The 24,043-nt window shown below is 40.0% G+C and overlaps 3 protein-coding genes across 5 annotated transcripts in view; 2 read left to right on the top strand and 1 right to left on the bottom strand.

The window, feature by feature from the left end:
- armc9 (armadillo repeat containing 9) overlaps positions 1 to 7,359 on the bottom strand; it is a 28,165-nt gene extending 20,806 nt beyond the window's left edge. For all 3 annotated transcript variants that reach the window (XM_030433858.1, XM_030433859.1, XM_030433860.1), the window contains exons 1-9: positions 7,169 to 7,359; positions 6,588 to 6,751; positions 6,264 to 6,389; positions 5,648 to 5,818; positions 5,087 to 5,242; positions 4,876 to 4,968; positions 3,549 to 3,573; positions 2,606 to 2,763; positions 277 to 375 (exon numbers count right to left, since the gene is read on the bottom strand). In XM_030433858.1, coding sequence (XP_030289718.1) covers positions 277 to 375; positions 2,606 to 2,763; positions 3,549 to 3,573; positions 4,876 to 4,968; positions 5,087 to 5,242; positions 5,648 to 5,818; positions 6,264 to 6,389; positions 6,588 to 6,662 — 903 coding nt within the window. In that variant the 5' untranslated portion in view covers positions 6,663 to 6,751; positions 7,169 to 7,359. The remainder of the gene's footprint in view (positions 1 to 276; positions 376 to 2,605; positions 2,764 to 3,548; positions 3,574 to 4,875; positions 4,969 to 5,086; positions 5,243 to 5,647; positions 5,819 to 6,263; positions 6,390 to 6,587; positions 6,752 to 7,168) is intronic.
- A 68-nt stretch (positions 7,360 to 7,427) lies between these two features.
- Positions 7,428 to 10,746, top strand: polr2h (RNA polymerase II, I and III subunit H). Its single transcript, XM_030433862.1, has 6 exons — positions 7,428 to 7,787; positions 8,638 to 8,729; positions 9,127 to 9,210; positions 9,630 to 9,723; positions 9,920 to 10,003; positions 10,339 to 10,746. Exons 2-6 carry the CDS (start codon positions 8,657 to 8,659, stop codon positions 10,454 to 10,456), a joined length of 453 nt encoding a protein of 150 aa, XP_030289722.1. The 5' UTR covers positions 7,428 to 7,787; positions 8,638 to 8,656; the 3' UTR covers positions 10,457 to 10,746.
- Positions 10,747 to 13,103: 2,357 nt separating this feature from the next.
- Positions 13,104 to 23,534, top strand: mfsd8l1 (major facilitator superfamily domain containing 8-like 1). The gene is made up of 12 exons (XM_030434497.1): positions 13,104 to 13,536; positions 15,446 to 15,631; positions 15,773 to 15,835; positions 16,540 to 16,659; positions 17,355 to 17,434; positions 17,535 to 17,886; positions 18,030 to 18,103; positions 18,295 to 18,508; positions 18,763 to 18,885; positions 19,080 to 19,210; positions 21,048 to 21,161; positions 21,774 to 23,534. Exons 1-11 carry the CDS (start codon positions 13,461 to 13,463, stop codon positions 21,126 to 21,128), a joined length of 1,500 nt encoding a protein of 499 aa, XP_030290357.1. The 5' UTR covers positions 13,104 to 13,460; the 3' UTR covers positions 21,129 to 21,161; positions 21,774 to 23,534.
- The last annotated feature ends 509 nt before the right edge of the window (positions 23,535 to 24,043 follow it).

The following is a 24,043-nucleotide window of genomic DNA, read 5'->3' as shown; positions in this document are numbered from 1 at the left end:
ACTGCCCCATGTAGCCTCCCTTTTGCAAACATCTCTTTAAAATCCTTTTCAAACACATGTGCAACATTTCACGTAGGGCCTTGAGAGAAGGAGAAGTAGTATTTAGGTATAAGACTGTGGCTTCTATCATCAGTCCCCCCACATGACATTTTCCCATGCTTGTACTGAAACTATCTTGCCTTGAGGGCTCGCGTTTTGTCATTGCTCTACCAGTGAGGTGTGAAGGAGAAAGAGGGAGAAGAGGCAGAAGAGGGAGGTCTGTGTGCTATCACTCACAGTGCCAGGTCTGGTGAAGTCGGTGCTCTGCACAACGCTCTGCCTCATCTGACTGCTGAACAGGCGAACAAACACACTCTGCAGGTACTCAGGGGAGATCTGCAAAAACACCACAGGTCCCCTGAGTTTTCAGATACTGTGTGTGTGTGTGTGTTTGTGTAGGACAGAGGAGCAAGGAAGCCTTTTTGTCTCCTAATGACATACTAAAAATACTTCAGTCTGAAATAGAAGTTTAGAGGTAGGCCTGGGCGATAAACCGAAAATTTACCGATACCGAAATTTACGACGATAACCGACGTCATTTTGGCCATGTCGGTATATTCGGTGTCATAGGCATAACATCAACTAGGGACAAGGGGACATGTTAGGTCCACTTGATTAATCTACCCCTGCGTATACCGATGTGCTTATTTTACATTAATTTTAATGCAAACTCCGCCCGCTGATGCACACCAGCTATGTCAGGTTAGTAATCAAGTGAACCCACTCTCGCTGTGAGACGCGGACAGTTTGTGTAATGATGCTGCGTTCAAAGGCTGCAACAGGCCACTGTCTTCGGCCGGGCCGTCCATTGATCAAACATTTGTGTTTTGTTTTTTATTCACTCAAAATAATGACTGTATTTCCAGCTAGAAAACGCGCATCTCTCTCCTCCCTCCATTGTTCTTTGCATTTGTGTCTCTGCGTGGTCTGACACGTGAGTGTCCTCATGCTGGAAAACGTGACTTCTCGCGTACGTGACGTCACTCCCCGAGACGCAAGAAGAAAGCAAAAATATTTTTTTTTACTGAGGAAAATGACAAAATTAGTAACGCGTTACCGGCATCACTGATTGTGTAGCTTAAGTGCAACATGGAGCATGAAGATGTAAAGAAAAAAATAAAAACAGTAGAATTAACTTTGAGCAAGTTTGGAGGAAAGTCGGAGGTGTGGACCCATTTTAAACAAGTCGTGGGCCGTGATAATAACATTTGTCGGCTTTGTCGAGTGCATTAAGTGCGGCACTTGTTGCATTACTCATTAAGATTTCTGTAGTTCAAACAACTCGCAATTGTAGTCGAGAACGTCAGTTATAACAGCCCACGTATTAAACAGCTGTTGGGTTTAAATCGGTCTCGGGCTCATAATTACATTCAGTGTGTCGGGCCGGGCTCGGACACAACGTGCACGGGCTCGGGTCGGGCTTGATTCTAAGCTCTACTCGGGTCCAGCCGCGACTTTACTGAGGTTCACCCAGTGTGAGCAGCAGGAGGACGGTTAGCTCACCTCCCAGAACATGGCACTGAATCGCTGGAAACTGATTTAGGGACTGTCATCAAGTTACTTAGCATAAATATATTAATACAAAATAATTGCAGTTCTTTCAATATCTTCCATGTCATGGGGCCCAGTGACTCCAGCAGCAGATTGTATTAGTAAACTGGACGAATGAGACACAGCTATGTTTATTGTACTTTAGTGCTTCCTCTATTTTATATGAATGTTAATATGCAGAAATCTTGATTTTTTTCTCAATAGCTTCCATGTCATGTGACCCTCTGACTTCTGAAACAGATTCTGTGTCTATCAAAAAATATATAATGATAAAGAAAATAATGGTTAAAAAAAGTTCTCTGATGCTCAAGAGGTGAACATATTATTAAGCAGCAATGTCAACTTCTCCACTATTTTGTCTCATGTCTTACATTCTTATTCTGAAGTCCTCAAAATGTTTATTTATTTACATCCAACCTCTTCCACCACCTGCTGTACAACCACGTGATTCAATTCGAAGAAATAAAAGAAGTGAGAAGCTTAGAATTTGTTTATAAGGGACTGTATATTTTATACTTTTAAACTTATTCAGTTGTTGTCATTTCAAGTAATCTGTGCTTTTCAGCTGTTCAATCGTGTGCTTATCAGTTGTTCTTAACTACTAAATAAATAATATAAATCTTAACTACAATGTAGTTTTACAGTCCTTTAAAGTGGCATTTCTGTAAATACACAGGATTTTTTTTCCTTTATTTAGATGCGGGGGGGGGGGGGGTTTAGTACTTATCATTCATTTATCGTTATCGAGGTGAGTTGCTCAATATATCGTGATATTGATTTGAGGCCATATCGCCCAGCCCTATTTAGAGGTCAATTCAATTCAATGTGTATAAAAAGGGTTTTTGTTATTTTAAGTGTTTGAACTTTGCATATGCAAGTAACACCATAAATAAACCACTCATTAAGTAACTTGTGTTGGCGTCCTCTTTATGTGTGTTACCCCTATGTAGTGTGTGCTTGTAACATGTGTGTTAGAATGTCGTTGTTTGTCTGCACCACAATCAAGCCTACCTACCATTTTTCCGCTGACAGTGGCCTCCAATGAATCAACCAGCTCAGCAGTGATTCCAATCAGGCTTTGGTAGTCGGCCTTCATCTTGCTGAACTTCCGCACAAAGCTGGCGATGCGCCGGTCTGACTCGACCAGCTGGAGCTGTAACTGCTGTATGACCTCTGTGAAGTCACACAAACACACACATAAACATCATTTATATAATGGCTTGTGTTATAAAAAAGTGTTAAATTAATTATTTGAATGACATAATATATAATCACATAATATGTTATATTCAGAATATTATATTCATGTCTTTTATTCGAATTAGATACACAATTGGATGGATGTTTCTAATAATATTTTTCACATTAAATCTGCAGGTCAGTGTTTCACATGTTGATTCTATTTTAGCGGCACATTGCGTAATAATTAACCTCTAATTCCAGGCACGCATATTATTATTTGCAGCACTGACATTTATTTGACAAAGCTTCCCATTATAGCTTCTGTTCCTGTATTTATGACAAGCATTCACTTACTCACAAGACATTAACAGTTTTGCTACAGTAAAATGAGTCAACAAATTGGACACACGAGTTAACAAAAAAATAACATGGTGAGCTATACGAACAAAGTTGCGTGATAATAAGACACTGTCACTTGCTTTGAAACCTTCAGCTAGATATTTTTCCACCACTGTTAAGCAGTAAGCATGTGTGGTGACTGAATATTTCAGAGGATTGGAAGCTGTTATTTCTTTCTAAAAATGGATACAAGAGTGAAATGAAAACCAAAGATCAAGCACCTTGTCAGGAAACCACTGAGTAACTGACACTGACTGGCACAGGTTGTCACACAGACAGTCTGCAGTAAGGTATATTTTCACATGATGGACATAATTTTACGGATGAACAGATTGAACTCCACTGTAAAATACTTATTATTTAAAAGGGATATTTACCTTTAGTACTCCTTCCTCCCTCCTTCTGCATGACACATGTTAAAGAATACGCACTAACACTCAACTGAACACTAATCTAGCATTTCTAATGTATTTGTTTTCTTTATCCAAGGCTCTCATCCATGACATAAGACAAACACGGGGTACCTTATGCATCCTGCTTGGAGCAGGCAAATGTTTAACAGAAACCATTTGTTTAAGATAAGGATAATCCTTTTTATTGTCTGATGAAATAAATGTGTCAATATAGGATCAATACAAGTTTGTTTTAAAGGAAGGGATAGACGTATTTCATAAAACCCTTGCATAAGCAAACACAGTTCTCATTCAGTGCGGTTACGTAGACATACGTGGCCAGGCCACTCCGTCAATAATACATTTTCATGTATCTTTATGTTTGTTGTATCAGCTGCCAAAAGTACTGCCCTCTAAAGTGTTTGCACATTGAAAGCTTACATGTTAATTAACCTCGCTCCTTTTTGTTTTATATAGACAGATATCCTCTGGCCAGCCCTTTGGGATGATGTTGGTCTGTAGGCTTTGATCGTTGGTCGGCAGGGATAGGTTTAGTTTCTTCAATGTGCAATGAGGAAAGCCAACCCAGTGGGTTTCCAGTAAAAGCAACAATACTTGTTATCCTTCACATAACCTTCTACTCTGAAGGGGTTAGGGTGAGTTAGTATCAGATAGGGTTTCGCCATATTCAGTCACAACCATTTATAAATGCAAATCAGACAGGATTTGTTTGCAGGATATGAAACGACCAGATCTGGGCAACAGTCTGACTGTTAATTAATTCTTTAGTCACCTACAAAAAGGTTTTCTCTTTGAGATTTCAGTGTGCTGCTCAGCCAGAAGACAGAATAGAAATCACTTTGTACTTGGCTTTTGTTTGACCCGTGAGTTGTCCCCTCTAGATTTAGCTGTGTTTTTCCCAACTAGCTGATTCATTATTTTAAAGCCAATTCTTGGATACATTTGTCTCCTTTGATGAGTCAACACAACTTTTAGTTTATGTAATGCAGTTTTGTAAACCAACTTTGTGAGGGCTGGCATTTGCTTTATGAACACAGTTCATCACGGGCAATTTAGTAGAACACCATTGCCAAATATCCAATTTAATGGCCGTATAAGAAGTTGAATTCAGCATCCCATAGATAAAAGTACATGCAAGTTATTTTTCCACTACAACTATTAAGCTGCGTGTCATTTGTGACAACTGTTTTGGCAAGGTTAGATTTTCATAAAAAACCTGTTGGCTTTGCTATTCATATCACATCGCTGAGTACAGCAACATTACACGTGAACAGGTCTCAATAAAGGATACGTATAAATGCAGCAGCCTTGGGGTGTTGGACGGCTTCAGTGCCACTGACAGAAACTGCTCCAGCTTTTCCCTCAGCTGCGGTATCCAGGAATCCTAAACATACATATCGTAGTTTGGAAAAAAATATGGTCAATGTTCAATCTGAAGGTGGTGCTGTGTAATAATGGTGCATAATAACCAATAAGGTATTGTTCTGTAATTAGCTGAGAACCTGGAAAAGATCTTTGAAAGATGGGTGGATAGTGGGGTTGGGAACAAAAGGCAAGGCATAGTAAGGCAGGAACTTAGTGGTCTGGCTCAGTGCTGCTCCACGAGTCTCCAGGTACTGCTTGAAGTGGGAAATCCTCTCCTCAAACTCAGCTCGGTCCTAAAAACAGATTCAGGTTTCCCAGTGAAAAGTCCATATCTCAAGTCAATGACAACATTTCTGTTTAAAACACTAATGCTTGCACACGTTCTCTTCAATTACATAATTATGCGTCTATGCGTTAGACTATCACTGAAAATTGATTAACTTTACATCCATATACATTTCTACACTCAAACTACAGTGACCTGCACAGGGAAAGGTATACTGTAGAGGTGAGAAATGGTTGCTTTTATTGTGCAACAACAACATCATTAGATAGTCCACTGAGAAAAAGCCTGTAGCACAGCTTAGTGGACATTTTGAAAAATAGCACCAGAATGGTTTGAAGACATAGTTGGATTTTGTTTGTGGATAATCTAAAAAAAAAAAAACACAAAAAAAAAAAAAAAAGGATCCACATACATGTCTACCAGGGTGCCTCCTCAGTGGGAAGATGGTGAAGTGGATGTGAAGGTAGGACTCCAGGCTCTGGGCCTCAGTGTCTGTGTCTTTGACCTCTGAAGGAATATTGTCTGTCCACAGTTCAAAGAACACTTTGTGGTCTCCATCATCAAAAGAGCTGAGGAGGTCTTTCTACAAAAGTCAGAGTTAAAGAAGAGTGAGTTGGAGAAAAACAAGAACGCAATTATGATTATTACACAATAATGCAGGCAAGACTTGGAAACGATTTTAGGAAAGTTTAGAGATAGGATCACTAAGGCATAAAAGTAGCTAAGCCTAATTTCAGAAAAAATATGCTTTTAAACATGTGAATTTGCCAATCTTGACTCTCAACTGGAACAACCAAGTCAGTCCCTTCTGGACCACACCGTAGCTTCATAATATAACAAATATGAATACTAAAAGCATAAGCTAACATTCCTCAGGTTGCAACAACCGCATGGTAATAATAAGCAATGTTTGTTCAAATATATTTCACTTTTCATCTCCCTTCCTGCCCATCCCCAGATGCCACCACCACAAAAAAAAAATCAACAAACATGCAGAAACATGAGATTTTAAGAACTTTATAAATTACCTGAATGACACGAGTCTTTGAGTCTCTGAGAGTACTCCCTTGAGGCTTTGAGACAAGCTTGCCTTTTTTTTTGCACTCCTTATCAAAACTGTGAACAGTCTCTTCAAAATCCTCAAACTTGAGGTACTGCAAAAGACACAAAAAACAAGTGGCGTTAAGTCCACCTTAATCTTAACCAATGCAGAAGGCAGCTCTGACTCAAGTCATCCAAATTAAACAACTTGTACATCTCTCGTCTTGACAAATCTCTTTACTGAAGTTTACTGAAGTGTATTTCGTTTTGCATATTGCTCTGTTTACATTGTCAGAATTTCAATGTGTTACCTCCTTGATCATCCCAAGAAGATCGGCTTCAGTTGCCAAGATGTCCCCCATCTTGGCTGTCTCCCTGGAGCTCATGTGAGTGCCTAAAACCTTTAAAACACCTACTGACAGACTTCTGTATTCATTAAATATCGTCTGTATATCCAGCAGGCATTCTGCACAGCCTGCAAGGATGGGACAGTACATGGAACTATAAATAGTCACATTTAGAAAGTAGAGTACTCAAATAGCTTTATTACATATGGCCCTCGTTTTAATGAGGTTCAATTTACAGTCACAGTCATTTTGTTTCAGAGTCTAACATTCAGGTAAAACTGCAATGCAGAAGTTTAGTGCAAATAATAGTAATATTCTCCACTAAATAACATAGACATCGCATTTTACTGGTATTTTAAATCACAGTGTGATCAGATCAGATCAGATGTTTTTTTTCTTTTAATATTTCAACATATCTCCAATCTTGCAAACAATCAACTTCAGCATCAACACATGCAAAAATGTTGGAAGCTAGCAGTAGCGGTTAGCTGACAAGCTAATCACAGTTTACTGACGTTAAGAGTGGACATAAACATAATGCTCACCTTATTCGCACATCATTAAGTGGGTAAATATGCGCTTGTAACGCTTTCGGGGTATTCATCCGCAAGAAAAACTTATATAATCCATTTTCCGCTAGGCTTACAGGCTTCACTTACGCTGACATTGGTTAGCTAGCCGTTAGCTAGCAACCGTACACAGACAGGACGCTAAAACACCTAGCAACCAAATGGGTAAGAGATGCAGGCTGGAAAGCAGAGGCAGATGTCGTAAATATGAACAAAACAGTACGCTTTTCGTATTAACATCCAGATTGTTTCAAACAACGTTATACAACGGTATGCCTTCTAGAAACTACCTAGAAATTGTTGTGCTATTCATATAAAAAGAGTTAATATTGCACGGTCTCTTGTGAAGTCAACGTATAAACCGTATCAATATTTGGAACAACTAGTGACGTTATTTTCGACCGGAAGCAGTTTGCGTGTCAAAGGTTGAGCACATTGTTCCTTGGCGGTACTGTTTGTTTCACGTAGTAATGAATGAATTTTAGCTCGATAAAGATATCTAGTGTAAAAGCACACCGTAAACATAAAGCTACAAAGAGAGAGCGGGACCGTGACGTTATTGTGCGCACTATATAAGGACATCGTCTCATTTGCGGTAAGCCTGGGGAGTTGTGTGCATAACATGCTAAAGCTAACAGCTAGCCTGAATTAGAAACACTGCCAAAGTTGTAGTTAACACTATGACAGGACCCTGTAATCTTGGCTAATGCTAATTCAGCTATGCAAGCTAACTTGTGAGGTTAACATTCGTTATGGCATTTAGTACCCATTATTTATTATTTTTAAGTTTTACACAGCCAGCGAGAGTTGATTGTAATGTTCCACATGGACTCAGTTTAAGTAGTAGCCTGGTCTGCGAGAGAGGGCAGTGTGGGATCTGGATTAACACTAAACCTTCACTATAAACCTATGACTTTCCATGCTGTAAAGAATCTGAGCAGTAACGTTATATATACATAGAAACTTTGACATGGTGTTCTAAAATATACAGGTACACATAAAGCAACCCTTTCATCTTGCTAATAGTTATTTAAAGTTCAGCATATTTTAGTTTGATGTCGATGGTAACTTGTTTAACAAGCATCGCAGTTCCTTATATCATTAAGTCTATACGTTAATGCATTTAAAAAAAACTTGATCATGACAGCTCGATATGATCTTCTCTTATCTATTGATTTGTCTCTGCTGATGAATGTGTATGAGTGTGCTGTCATATCAGTCCTTTCTGCATCCCATCCCACTGTGTTTGTCAGTAATAGCAATTGTTGTCAATAATAACTACTGGGCTTGCTGTTAGCATTTGAATTTGTTAAATCATGACAGGTGTTCCATTATTTTACCTGGCAAAAAATAGCCTAGAAAGGTTATGACTTGCAGAGATGTGTTTGTAAAATCCCACTTTCCCTCATCAACCTAATGATATCCCTTATCTTTTCTTTTCCAAGTGCATAGACCAGGACAAAGATGGCTGGAATTCTGTTTGAGGATATCTTTGATGTAAAGGACATCGATCCTGATGGCAAGAAGTTTGACAGAGGTGTGTGAAATGTATATTCTTTGTACATTGTACACTGACAGGGCAAGGCAAAGCAAGTGTATTAGTATAGCACAATTCTGATACAAGACAACTAATAGTGCTTTACATGTGCACACAATTACACTAAAATACATTAAAATATTGCATTTAGAACAAATTGAAAACAAGTAGGAAGACGACAAGAAAAGAAACCATTAAAACAAGTTAAGAAATAGGAAAGTAAGCTAAAATAGAATAGGTCAAAAATTACATTCAAAAATATGTTTTTCCACTTGTCTTTCTCTCAATTTACATTTGGTTGCTATCTTATTCCAGTGCTGTTTTCAATTACTGTTCTTCAATTTAAAACTGCAGATTAACTAATCCAAACTTTACTGTGACTGTTTGTTTGCTACAGTGTCTCGTCTACATTGTGAAAGTGAATCTTTTAAGATGGACCTCATCTTGGATGTGAACATTCAGATCTATCCTGTTGATCTTGGTAAGTGACAATCCTTTTAAGGATTTGAAGTCATTTATTGATTGTTTTTAACGTGGTAATCATATTCTCGGTTCAGTTTGTTTACAGTGTTTTCGGCGCAAATCAGTTAATTTGTCATATATCATCGCGGTAAATTTACACCTCTTAAATTTACACCTCTTAAATTTAAGCAGTGTTTCTATTTTTTGACAATAGGGTCACATATTTGCTTGGCTACACTCGCCTCCACCCTCACCGTTAAATTGTTTAACTGGCTTTCATGTAAGTGAGCAATGTAAAGTTAAACGATAAAAGGAAAACAGCAAATATTAACCTGTCCCCAGATAAAGGTGAAGACAAAATCACAAAGATGCATTATTTACCCAAGAGCTCTAAGCTCATATAAACCTGTTTTGTATGCATCTGTTCATTTCATCAAGGTGACAAGTTCCGACTGGTTATTGCAAGCACGTTATATGAAGACGGAACACCAGATGACGGAGAGTACAATCCTCAGGATGACCGGCCATCAAGGTAAAACAGTGGTATATTTGTGCATGAAGCATTATCCTGTAAATATTATTTTAATAAATAGCATAAAAACAAATATAGACATATGAATAAATAAAGTATGTGTGTGTACATTTCTATTGTGATTGTCTCCTGCTGTATGCAGTATTCTGTGCTGGTTCGAACTTGTATTCACATTGATCTTTGTTTACATTTCTAGAGCGGACCAGTTCGATTACGTGATGTACGGAAAAGTTTACAAGATTGAGGGCGACGAGACTTCAACAGAAGCAGCCACACGCCTGTGAGTTTAAATGAAGATTTGAATTAATTTCTTTACAATCACGTATCATCAGCTTTAGTATGTTAATATGATAAACCTTCTCCAACAAGTGAGTTCTGTGATTGTTAATGATTTGCGAGAAAATTGGCGCATGGGGTGTATTTAAACCTATTTTGGCTTCTGAAGGGGGGACATGAAAGAAATGATTGAGCACCACTATATGAGTCATTAACTTGTCTGACAAAAGTCTGTAAGATAAGGACATGTAATTATCATAATGTCATCAATTTTGGTCTTCGTAATCTCTCTCATTTGTTACCTTTAATCACATTGTATTGGTGTGCTCCTTCTTTCAGCTCTGCCTATGTGTCTTACGGTGGCCTCCTCATGAGGCTGCAGGGAGACGCCAACAACCTTCACGGCTTTGAGGTGGACTCCAGAGTCTACCTCCTCATGAAGAAACTGGCCTTCTAAAACCCAACTCTGTTCCCCTACTTAGCCCGGTCTTTCCACTGCCACAGTTACAACCACGCTGAACTGCATACTGAGATAATTAATTTTCCCAAGTTCGGTGCAGAGGCCAATCTCCAAGAGCAACTCACGGACGGAAGTCATTGATTTTGAGGAAAACATGTTTAGTTTTTTATTATCGTAGTTATAAAATGTTTCTTCTAAGGAGATGGACTACAGACTAAAGACTGATATTTGCTGCAACCTCAATCTGCTGGCAAACTGTAAATAAAGATGTCTTTTATACAAAATGATTCTCAGACGTAAGTCACATTGGATCATACTTTAATTATAATTTGTGTTGGCATTCTTTCATTCTATTCTATCTAGTAGTTAATCTTTTATCTTGTTTGTGTTTTCTCACAACCGTGTGCCTAGGAAATGGCATGGGTGCTTTCAAACGTGTTGAATACAGTCTTACTTTACTTGTTATCAACATGAGTAGGCAGTCTATTCGTGACGCTGTTTCTCAATGTTTGGACTACAGGCTAGAGGGCAGAAGAAGGTTTTTATAAAGAAACTGGTGCTAACTAGGCCACGTAGCTCACAGGAAAAATATAGTATGTCATGGATAAGACTATACATCATCAAATGTTTATTCATTTTGAGCGTGGATCATTGCAGTATTTAGACATTTATAAAGATGAACCAGGTCTGGTAGATATGTAATCCAGAAGGTTTTGGATCGACCAAACAGCTTTTTAAAGTTACATCTTAAACATTGGAACAGTTGGCACCATCTCTTCAGAAATGTCATTGAGAGATTGTATATCCTTCCTACAGTTCCAGTGAAAACTGCTAACAATGCGAATGATCAACCCAGGGTAACTGGTCAAAAGTTGGGAATACAGCTTACAATCAAAATCATCTTTGACATCAATATTCTACAGATATAGCAGCTCCTAATTTGGTCCTCATTGCTCTTTTTCATTCCCTCTAAACCTATTTTTCACACTTTAACCAACCTCATCAGATTCTAGCTACTAGGTGTTGGCTGGATGCCATGGCACATATTTTAGGAAGTCAAAATACTTTTCTCCCAGCCCATACGTGAGACTTTATTACCCAGCATGCCAGAGGCAACAGTTTAATACTTGCTTGGATGGCAGCAAACTATAATGTGGACATTCGGGAGACAGAAAATTGAATTAAGGGTGAAGAGGCAGCTTTTGTTTGCAGCACAGGCTTCTCAATGTCAGTGTTAATGGATGTCACAGGATGTGGAGGAACTCTGTGAATGACTCATACGGACTCATGCAAGCCAGAGTCAAGGCTTTGGAATCTGCCCACTCCACGGAGTGGACAGATTCTGACGTTCTGAATATGTCAACTGTGCAACAAGTTGTTACTTCTGTCTGATGTCAGGGAAGATTTGATAAGTGCATGGAAAGCTTGAAATATATTTAAATGTACTCATGCTGCGTGTAGCCTTCAGAAAAGAAGTTATTGTGAGTACCAAAACAAGTAACTATAGGAATGCACAGTATAAGTAGGAGCCATTTGATTTGAGTGTTATACAGCAGGTTTTTCTTCAAAGCCAACAGCAATACTTTAAGTACTGCAGCAGCAGCTCCTGGGTTTGTGCTATGGCTCAGTAATGTGACACATTTTGAATGAAAAACCTTTGCATCAGGACTGAAACAGCATTTGCACTAATCCTGAGGCCCAGACTTACAGCATTTGTTCCTCTTGCACACATTAACCCATAGCCTACTCTGGGTTATTTGCTCACACGCCCAACCAGTGAATGATCAGGGTGAGTCATTGATTTGTCATGTAAATTGGATCTCCTACTGCTGGCGGCTTGTCTAATAACACCCTGATTGTAAATCAGATCACATTTTGACAGTCTTTGTTTAGCTTTATACAGAAGTGACTGCCAAGTTTAGTTGGTTGGTTTGACAGCAGGATAACACTACTGACTATTAAACAGATTTCCATGAAACTTGGATGGAGGATGGTTTTGGCCCAGAATAGACCCCATTAACTTTTGATGCTGATCCAGATAAAGAGACAGGGCCCTAATGTTATTTGTCCCCCCATTTTTTAACAGTGCAAGATCGGGCTTAATGCATGGATCCTGGTGAAGGATAAAAACAGTCTATTTAGTTGGCTGTTATTTATGAGAGTGCAATCGGATTGAATCACAGGGGGACTCATGGGCCTTGGTGGAGGGATGTGCTCGACTGAGTGCCATTCTAGTTTCCCAGGAGTTTATATTGCGACTGCTCTAGGTCATCTTTGACTTGACACATATTATTATTATTTTTATTATTAGGGTGTCTTTTTGTTTAATCGATACAATTTAGATTTACTTACCTGACTGAAAACTTACCAAATTATATTTACATATTAGAATGTGTCTTTTTTTATGAATATTCATTTTATTTTGAAAATCAAATAAAAAAGAAATCAAAGAAACTGTGACTGTGAAAAGTGATTCGTCATCGTTTACACATTTTTGTCAGAATTGTATTATTAGTAAATAGTGATGCATGTAAGATACAAACGAATCTGAGACGTGTCCATGAAGCAGAGTGAGCTTCAGTGATTTGGGCTGTGCCAAGGGGCGACCGGTCCGCCGGAAGTGATGTAGACAGGCTCACACTGCGCAGGAGCACCGCGGGGACGTTCGCTTGCTCAACAGTCGCGGGTCGGGACAGGAGCTCGGAGCTTTTACCTGCCCTGGGAGGTATAGGGAGGAGGCTACTGCGGATGTGAACCTCACTCTAGAGGTATGTAGAGGAACAGTGCGCAGTGTCATCTTACGCGTTTTTGTTTTTCCCACCAAACCGGCTGCGGGACAGGCTGGGTGACATGACCCCTGCATTCAGCTTTAATTAGAAGCACCGCACTCGGGATTATGTCAGCGGCGGTGTCTCGCGGGGAGAGAATGGACGCGCATCCCGAAGAATAATGAAGACGAGCCGTCAAAGTAGAGAAAGAAGATTTTAACAGCCACAACACGATGGATGACCGACGGAAAAGGAAGCTGACGTTCCTCACCATCGGGCTTGTATTCCTCCTGAGCGGTGTGGAATATGGTGAGATGTGATTAGGCTGTCATCTACACCTACTCTGTAATCATTATTATTATTACTTGTTTGATTTTCTCCATTAGAATGGGTCACACAACTCATCTGTGAATGATAAAGCAGGCCCATTCATTTCCCCGTAAACACCTACATGTTGTCATGTCTGCGATTCAATACATTGGGCTTAATTCATCACACTTAAGTCAAGCTATTGTTGTAAGCCAACAAAAAGTTACACTAAATTACACTCAGTAAGTATTTTGACTAGTAGTGCAGTGTTTTATGTTGTATTTATACCCAGTGTGTCACAACAATGAGTGCTGAGGACTGTGGGACATGTTGTCCTGGAGCGGTTTAACAAGTTGACTAGTGACATTTTGCATTCCTGATTCTTCTGAGAGGTTTTTGCACAACCGTCAGGCTGTGTGAGTCTGTCTGGGAATGAATACGTCCGTCCAGGGCTGTTATCAGGATCATAGATAAACCGGGGACATGAGTGAGTCAGAACTCCCTCTTTGCAGCACCCCCAAATAAACACTGCCATTGTGTTTTTAGGTAATTCAATCTGGCCAAACCTTAATGTTAACCTGCCAAGTGAGTTAATCATTGACTAAAAAAGTTGTATGATTCCGTTTCCAAGAACACTGTGGAAGTGTGATTGTCGCCTACAATAGAAACGGTGTGTCAGGTTGTTAAAACTCCAAAACCTCAGCAAAGCTATCCCAAAAACATGATCTTGATGTTCTTGCCCAAATCGATCTGCAGCACGGTTGGTATTTAAATGGAACCTGGGCAGGTGTACAGGTGTTGCTGAGCAACGATCGCATCTGGATTTGCGTGACTGATCTGACAACATTGGGCGCTCAGTGCACTGTGGTGCGGTAAAATAGCCCTACAATGACTTTTACTCACAGGTGAAATGTTCAGTTGGTTACTAGTTTGTTAGTTTTTGTGTGTTTGACTTGATTTTATGGAACATTTTGAAGACATGTAGCAAAGGGCCCCAGTCCAGGACAAGGACCAAGGACTCTTGCAGTGAGGACAAAGCCTCTGTAAATGGGACGCCCGCTCTAGCAACTGAGCTAATGGGCGCCCAGATGACATGAATATTTGAGCCATCATTTCTACTCTGGAATTTTCTGAGAGCCTGCTTTATTGTCTGTCTTCAGACCCCAGAATCGAATTAGGATTGCAGTGGGTCAGCACTATTCTCGGGTAGGAAGAGCCACCACTGACTGCAGCCAAAGTTAAACTTCACGGCGTGTGTTTGTCAGCTCTCTCAGCATTACTAGCAGCGACTTGGAAAAGTCTCACCTAGATTTGAAACACACAGACATCACCTACGCTCTTGTTTTGCCCTCGTCTCACCTTGTTTCTTGTTCTGCGTTCGATGGAGCATGCAGCACGAGTGATATAAATCAATTCAGGTAAATCTTTCCCTCTGGCCATGAACAGCTTTGTTGTCAGAAAGTTCCGATGAAAAAACAAAACACAACCATTGACTTTATTAGTTTATCATGAATTTATGGTTATCAACAACAACCGCAGTGACAGTTTATCAGTTTATTACTGATATAGCACTGCCTTAACGTTGCATCTGATAAACTTCAGTGTAGGGCTCAGGAGAGTCACAGGGTTGTAATAAACACGGGTGAGATGCCATGGGGACGCAGCCTGGGTGATGCTGCTTACGTACAAACAGCCCAACAGAGCCACAGTGTGCTCGACTGGCTCATGCAGGGCTTATGACTCAGCATCACTGAGTTACACAGCATGCGTTCAGCAAATTTGGAAGACTTCGATCACATTATACCTTTATGTAGACATTTAGCTTTCTTCAAAATTGCATTACCCCAGGGGAAAGTTCACTCAAGGAGATGAATAGACACTAATATCCGCCCCACCTCTGTTTCCCCAGCTGTGATATTGCCCACAATATGGAGGTACTTGCAGACTTTAGAAGCAGCGCCCTATTTTCTGGGTCTGGCCCTGTCAGCATTCAGCTTGAGTGGCCTCCTGTCGGGGCCGCTGTTTGGCCACTGGTCTGACAGAACTGGGACCAGCAAGAAGATCATCTTGTTTGCCAACTGTTTTGAGATAATTGGTGAGTCCACTCAAATTTCATACCCTAACAATATTACATAAGCTACCTTCTCGTGTCAAAAAAAACCACACACACTTCTTTGTTGTTTTATATGAATCCTTTCTGGTTCATTACATTTTCCTGCTCCTTGTTCCTCTCCAGGTAATTTCATGTACTTTATGGGCTTCTCCAAATGGCTCCTACTGTCGAGCAGACTGGTCGCAGGTGAGTCTGCACAGAGTGAGACTGTGGCTTATTGTTATTCATTTGGCAACTGACATATCGGTATAGCGTGGCAGGATCATTGTGTAAAATGTCAGCCCCTTCTCACTTTCAACGCCTCAAATATTGCAGCTTGGTCAGTGGCCGGACGTTTCAAGTGACGCTGTAGTTACGCCTTCATGCGTCACTTCCTGAGGTGCCCCTCTAGCGTAGTAGTTTGAAGAGCAAGAATGATCCACGTCAGGCGGAGGCTGGGGTGGTTGGGTAAATCGAACGTGAGACTTCCACTCAAGTTCGAGTCGTTGTTGCGACTCACGTTACGGAAGTTACGTTACTGAACCTACTTACCTAGTCAAACCCAAACCCTGATGTATTCCAAGACCAAACCAAGTCACTTTGGTGCCTAAACATAACCAAACTGTGACTTTCATTAACAGTCCAAAACAAAATCTACTAATGCTGATGCTTGACACTGCATATTTATTATTTCTAACTTTACCGCAGAGCCCTTTACGTGCATAGGTGATGCTAAAGGGGTACCTACAGTGTCATCATTTGAGACTTGGGGCCACTAAGGGTTCCTTTTAATGTGATGAGAAATTATACGATATATTACACCAATGCTGTACAACTTTTCCAGAGCTCCATGTTTCAACCTCAATGTGTCAGTGCTGTAACTTACTCTTGAAATGTGTATTTTTCTTCAGGCGTCGGCACAGGCGCCGGCTCATCTATCTTTGGCTATCTAACCAGAAGCACCACCCACGAGGATCGCGCCACTGTCTTTGCTGCTGTCATGGCATGCCGACAAGCTGGCCTTCTGATTGGTCAGTGCTCCACGGCTTTCTGATGGGAATCACTAAAGGCTAATCATTTCAGTTGAATTAATATTATGGTTACGCATTCTTTACAAAGAAAAGAACAACAGAGACTTTGGAGATTTAAAGTGAAACTCTCACCAAAATGCAACTTAAGCTTTTTTTGGGAATGTACATAAGTCGCACGTTCGTGTAAAAGCACAATTGCTCCAAAAGAGGCACTTTTTCGGGTCAAACTCATTTTAAATGGGAGTGCAAGGGGCAAATTAGCGATAGCATCAAAATCAACATTTTTAAAACGCTAAGAAGGCTCGACACGACATGAAACTTTGGTCGTAGTATCACCAGGGTCTCTACACATGAACACAAGCTTTGAGAACATTGTTTTTGTACACAGAGTTTACAAAAAAGAAAGTTTTTGAACAGCTTTCGTCGTAATTATGCTTTTACACGAAGGTTCGATTCATATACTTTCACAAAAAAGCCTAGGTTGCATTTTGGCGAGAGTTTCACTTTAAGTGGGCTCACACACAAACGTTTGATAATAATGAATGGGTAATTAACCATAATGAGTCCAAACAAATAAATTGTATGATTTGGAGTTGCTTTTGAGAATCGTTTGCTCTTTACCAGGAGTATATTGAATGATTTGCCAAAGTTGGGGGTTGGCTAAAATGCACGTTTTAACTTTGTGTTGGACACAGGCCCAGCATTTAACATCTTCCTGAGGCTTTGTGATTTCCACATTGGTCCTTTTGTGGTCAATAAATATACTGCACCAGGGGTAAGGACCGCAATATGGCGCACATCGAGTTGTTTCAACTCTGTATTACATTTTTCCCCACCATAGAAAAGCCATAACACTCATCCTCTACCCCTTGTAGTTGTTCATGTGCCTGCTGTGGATTCTCCTTCAACTGGCGGTGATCTTCATGTACTGGGACCTACCACCTCTAGAGAGGGGGAGGGCCAAGGAGAGTTTGACAAGTCAGCACAGGGAGGAGCAGAACGAGAAGGGGCTCGTGGAAGATGAGGACAACGAGGAGGAAAAGCCGTTGATGGGGTCCCAGGAGCTGGCGGGGTCGTACGGCTCAGTGGTGACATCCAACTCGCACACCTACCAATGCCCCGCTGCTGTAAATGCTACGATGAATCACGTCTCTCCACCTTCTTCTCCAGTGCCGACCGACTCTCATGAGTCTTCCAGCCCCTTTAAGAATTTCAGCATATCCAGAGGTGTGTTTGGTTGACTGTGTGTGTGTGTGTGTGTGTGTGTGTGTGTGTGTGTGTGTGTGTCAGTATCATTCTGGGGTCAATTAAAAGTCTACGAAACACATTCTGAAAGGTCTTTTTGTTTCTGACTGTCTTTGCCACTGTAGAGTTCCTGAGAGAAGAGGTGGTTGTGCTGCTGGCTGCTCAGTTCATCACACTCTTCAATCAGACAGCGCTGGAGGTGCAGTAGAGACACACGGACAGAAAACACGCACACAGACACAGATGTGATTGAATAAAAAACTTTGTATTTATTAAGCTAGAAGATAGGACTCATGACATGCTACTGGCAGACAAAGTTAATGCTGTCAGGTCTTTAAGACAAAATGAATTGATGCACTGTACCAACGTCTCCCTCCATTTCCTCCCCAGACCATGGTGACCCCGCTGACCCAGAAGTTCTTTGGCTACGGGGAGCTGGAGAACAGCATCATGTACTGTCTCTGCGGTGTGGAGGTGATCGCTGGCTTCCTGTTTGTGCGCTGGCTGAGCCAGCGTGTTGCTGAGCGGGTGGTACTGGCCATCGGTCTGACCATCTGCAACATCTCCGGTGTCTGGTGCCTCATCTTCCTGGCTAAGCCAATAGGTCAGACTAAGAAAGTCCTCCCTTTTCTTCTTGTACACACAGATCTTTATCAGCTCCCATAAATATTTGAATTCCAGGAGGTGCATTACTACTGATAAGCCCAAGTATATAATATCCCCAAATGTGGTTAATGCGCTCACATGTGCAGCAAATCTTAAGCCTATGACCAGCGAGCTAAAGCGCAGGCATCCTTACAATCAAAAAACTTGGCTGTATCCTGCATATTCATTCAGTGTTTTTGGTGTTTTCTGTAGGTGGTTTCCCGTGGCAGCTGACTGAGTTCATCATTGGGGTGTTTCTGCAAGTCTTGGGTTTGCCATTTGTAGCCGTGGCTCAGGTCTCCCTCTTCTCCAAAGTCACTGCTGAGAAAACACAAGGTGAGAAACTGCACCATCTTGTGGAGAGGAGACCGAACTGCATGTTGGATGGAATTAGTATGTGGGAATGAGTAGTGTGCTCTTTGTCCCTGACATGGACCGCACATTTTAAACATTTAACTTTTTAGAAGTCCTGCATCTTTTGGTGTTTGGTGTGTTGAGTTCTATGTCTTTGTGCCTTGTGCGTTTTGCAGGTTTCAGCCAGGGAGTGCGTCGCTCAGTGGGAGGACTTGCTACCATCCTGGGCCCTCTGTGGGCTGGTGGCCTGACTGAGAACATGTATATCATGATGGGGGTGATGATGGCACTGCTGATACTGCTAACGGTATGCAAAAGGAAACCCGATTGACACCCTAACAAAATGTTATATATACTGTAGCTTAAAACACTCTGCCCCCTATCACCTGTTTCTGTGCTATGTAGCTTCAGTGAGAGGGAAGGATCATCGTGACGTAATAAGTTTTGTTTGAAGTTGGCAGCTACATTACATCTGACATTTTTTTTCAGATCTGGGATTTTTATTTACAACAGTGGTGTTGCACTCATGAACTGTGGAGGGGCGTCATATCGCACAAAATGCCAATTTCTACATGGTATTGCCTTAATTAACCACTCGGGCTGTGTGATGGATCGCAATCCTTTTTTGTACTAACTGACATGTGTCCAGACCATCGAGGATCAGATCAAGTCCTTAGACTGTTTTGCTTTTTTTTTTTAAAGAATATTTTATACAAGTTGTGTTCTTTATCCCCCAATAAAGTCAAGCATATTTAGTAGATTAAACAAAAAATGGTTCAAACATACTCCACAAACCAAGATGTTTAAAAAATGTAGTGAAACGTGTTGCTGCAGACAAATCATTTTCTGGGGGGAAATAATATGTCTACCAAGCTTGTAGAAAGGTGCGGGATAAAATGCACGTATGCACATAACGTATGCGGTATCCATGTTGTCGGCAGCACCAGGAGTCTTGGTAGTTGCCAGTTTGTGGGAAGAAAACATAAAAATGGCAGAGTTCTACAGTATGCGCCCAGATTATGGTACTGCCTAAACATTAGCTAGCTAGCATTAACGACATTAATGCTAGCTAGGGTCAGCAACGTTAATGTTATGTAGCTAGCGTGAGCAATGTTAGCACTAGCTTGCTTGTGTTTACAACAGTCAGTAGTGCAACAAACTGGCAATCACTTGAGGGGGCAGATGATTCGAACAGTAGGGGTGTTGTGTCTTGAATGCAACGAAAGGGGAGAGAGGGCGACCTTTGAAAAGAAACAAGTCAAGTTGAAAGTTGAAAAGATCAAAACAACTTTTGCCATGTGCTTTGTATTAAGAAAAGAGCAACTACCCCTTAGATTTACGCCTATTATCCACGTGCACAGACCTCATTTAAACATAGTTCGAGTAATTGTAGGTCCCACTTCTGTTTCCAAAATTGCAATTTTTTTTTTTTATCAGTGGGAATCTAATTGAAGCAAATAAGAAATACCCAAACCACTGCAAAGGGTTTCAAGAAAGGAATCAGAGATGCAAGTTGGCATCTTATAGCCGGCAGCTCCACTTACATTAGGGAACAAACAAGCATAACAAAATGCTTGTAATGCCTGTAATGAAGCGTGGGCGAAACCACAGCCCAACAAACAAATGTTTCCACTATCACTGAGAAAGAGGGAAAAACACAAACAGAGTGTGTGAGAAGGAGTCAGTGTGTGCTCCTCCAAACCGATGAGATGAGGTCCACCCTGGACTTTCTTTCACCTAAATTGGGTCCACCAGGAACCCTCCTACTCAAGTCCTGTGTTTTCTTTCTCTCAATTTCTTTGTTGTTGTACATCGCTGACAGCTCCGGACAAGGGTCACAGAGTTCACAGAATCAAGCTCTGGAACTCCAGTTTCACTTTGTGCCTGAGTGAAAAAGTGCTCTCAGTTTGGTGCAGCTAAAACATGTTTAAATGAACCAACAAGAACACAATTTATTCTAAGGTATTTTTTAAGATTTACGAGGAAATCCTGACACACAACAGTTTTTGCAGCATTTTTGATAATTTATTTCTGCGTGTGTGAGAGACGCACGGATGGATTTGGAACACAGATGAAATATTCTGTTGCCTCTCAAAGCCTCTCGGTGAACATTTCCTCTTTTGGTCTCATATCGTTTAATACAGATGATGCTGGCTTTCTCATACGACCGGCTGGTTGCACCTGCCACAGATGAGCAAGTGGATGAGTCTGTCAGCGGTGGCTAATCCCACAGTTGGTTGATGCAGTAGAAGTGGAAGGTAGCTCTTTGCTTATACCGTATATTTAGTGAAGTGAGACGTTATATCTGCATTATAAGATGTCTAGTATTAAAGGTCCCAATGTATGCTCGTGTTCAGGTTCATATTATATTGTTTTGGGTGTTAACAAGAAAATGTTCACATGCTTAAATGTTCACACACATTATTTTTCTCATACTGCTCATTGCCGCAGCACCTCTGTTCACCCTCTGTCTGAATGCTCCGTTTTAGTGCCTGTCCCTTTTAGCCCCCGCCCCCCTCCAAAAAGTCTGCTCTAATTGGTCATCTCTTACAGGCCTGAGTGCCAGTGTGCATTTCTCTGTTCTCATTTTGATACTTTCAACATACAGCAACAAGACCTGCTTTATATTGAACACAGACATGGAAATCTCAGTGTCTTCAATATATGGGACCTTTAATTCAAGACAAATTGCATGAAAATGTTACATGAGCCGGTAACAATCAAAGTGGTCAAGATGAATTTTTAAATTTTATAACTTTCCATGTAAAAGAAAATAATTGTGTGCATGATCAGAATACCTCCGAACTATAAACATCTGTCCTGTCTACCACCTTGCTGCGTCTCATCCTCTATATTTTCCCCTTTTCCAGTGCACAGTGAGAGATTCCCCGTCCTGTACCTGAACTCCACATTTTCACTCTCTGCATTGGGACCTGCATGCAGTGTGAAAACACACACTGGTTGGACTCACACACCTCACCACTCCTTGAGTGCTTGCGCTTGTCAGATTTCCGTGCAGAGGCTGATCAAAGCACTGATGTGGTGTATATGTATATTTCCCATGGAAATATAGAATCCTGCAGACACTGCATGTATAAGCGTTGGATGTAAAAATCCTTTCTGTGCTCTTGTGTTCGGCACAAGTAGGTGTTACTCAAGTAGGTGCATCTCACATTCTACATGTGTTCCAGCACATGCAATATAACACTAATTGTTCAGCTGATGGACATGCCATATGGTTGTGGAATTAGCTGACCTGTGTCTTAGTTTGTCTGCTACTTAATACCTCACCCTCCAGTAAAAGAGGCATTCATATTTTAGAAGGAGAAGGTTTTTTCATCCTCTAAAGTTAAATATTCAAAGTTTAGATGATTTAAAAGGATTTCAACCTCGAGGAAAATATCACTTCCATCCACTTCTGTTCAAAATTAAGGTTTTTCTCCTTGAACACAGCAAAAGTTGTATTTATTCATCCAAATGTTGAATTATGTGCTTTTATGAATGAATATTTTCAGAGTGGCCTCCACCATTGAAGCAGTGTCTCTAAAAGAACCACTAACACAAAGAGTTTTATTCATGTGAGTTTTAACTGTAATACTGTGTTTGTCATCTCAAGGGGATGAGCATGCTGTTTCAAAGACATTTAAAACTTCAGTAATAAAATTCTCAGGGAAAACACTAAATCCTTGTAGTCTTTAGCATTAAAATAGCCCCATTAGCTGGCTCAGTAACTATATCTACAACTATTCCTGCTTTTAATGAATAAAGCGGCAAGGTTTATCGTTCCACTCTGATGTAGCACACATTGTTAACACTGGTGGGCGCTCTTAGTCTATCTACCAAAGTCAATCCTCCTCATTACTGCTGAGCCTCATGCTTGCTGTGTATCAGTCAGTCAGATAACTCCATAAGGTCAAGAGCACTATATTACAAATACACATTTAGGGAAGAACTGCTTTTGTTTTTTTTGCTGGTTCTTTGTACAAAAACAGTCCTGTAGTTGTCGCCGTGGAGATGAGACAAACTATTCAGTCAAAGAACCCCCCCCCCCCATAAAAACTTTAGATTGTGTTTGTTTTGTACTTCTTTATAATTTGTTCAGATTTTATACTCTCAAACACCAAAAACACATTGTGAACTACGAGAATATTTATTTATTTATTTTGCATTTATTTATTTAAATGTTTTTTTCTTTGTGGGATTTCATGTATCTATACAAACAAAGATCAACTCCTGCCGTAATGCATTGACTTACGTTTCGTTAATCTCTGGAGAAAGTATGAGCACAGTAATAATGGGAGAGAAAATAAAAACTCAAACTCAACTCAAAGGCTGAAAAATGTAAGCACTCAGATTTTTCTCTCCTGTCCATGAACACATTTAAGAACGCTGTGTCTGCGTGGTAAACATGATGTTAATTAAATCCTTTGTGTTTTTCTTTCTTTCTTTCTTTTTTTGGATGAAATATCTAAATCACTGTCTTATGAAATTATTGTTAACACTGACATAATTGTTATTTTTGTTATAAAATATATATATATGCCTATAAATATTATTTTGCAACAAAATTTGGGATGTACACAATTTTTTAAATAGTGATTTAAAGAAAATGTAATAAAGTCATTTTTTTCCTGAATGCAGTTATTTTATATATATCTTTTACCATGGCTGTACTAATATCTTTAGTTCATCAAACATATTTTTTACTTTATTTGTCTTATTTATTACAATCAGTATTTTCCAATTTCATTTGTAAGGGACCACAAACACATTATTGTTTATTTGATCATTTGATCTGATATCAGGGTTAGCTGAACGTTTATTTACATTTGCAGTCACAATTTACCACAATGTTGGTTTTTCAATTTTTTTATATAATGTTAATAAAATATATTGTTGTGAAAAAAATTCCATTAAAAGAACAGAACTCAGGATAATAGGGTCATGTAATTTAGGTGCTGGACATTTCTGAAAACGTCATTTAATTTAACATATTATCTGTATCAAAACATTTATGTACACTTGAGTAAAATAATGTTACTTAAGTACACTTTTAGCATTTTTAATAATTTTAAATAAATTGTATACATGTATATTATATAAATCAAAATATGATATAAAATAGTCCAACAATTATGGT

The sequence above is a fragment of the Sparus aurata genome, chromosome 11, assembly GCF_900880675.1.
Source record: "Sparus aurata chromosome 11, fSpaAur1.1, whole genome shotgun sequence".
Classification (NCBI taxonomy): domain Eukaryota; kingdom Metazoa; phylum Chordata; class Actinopteri; order Spariformes; family Sparidae; genus Sparus; species Sparus aurata.
Note: the sequence above shows the minus strand (reverse complement) of the source record. Positions and strands in the feature narration are given on the sequence as shown.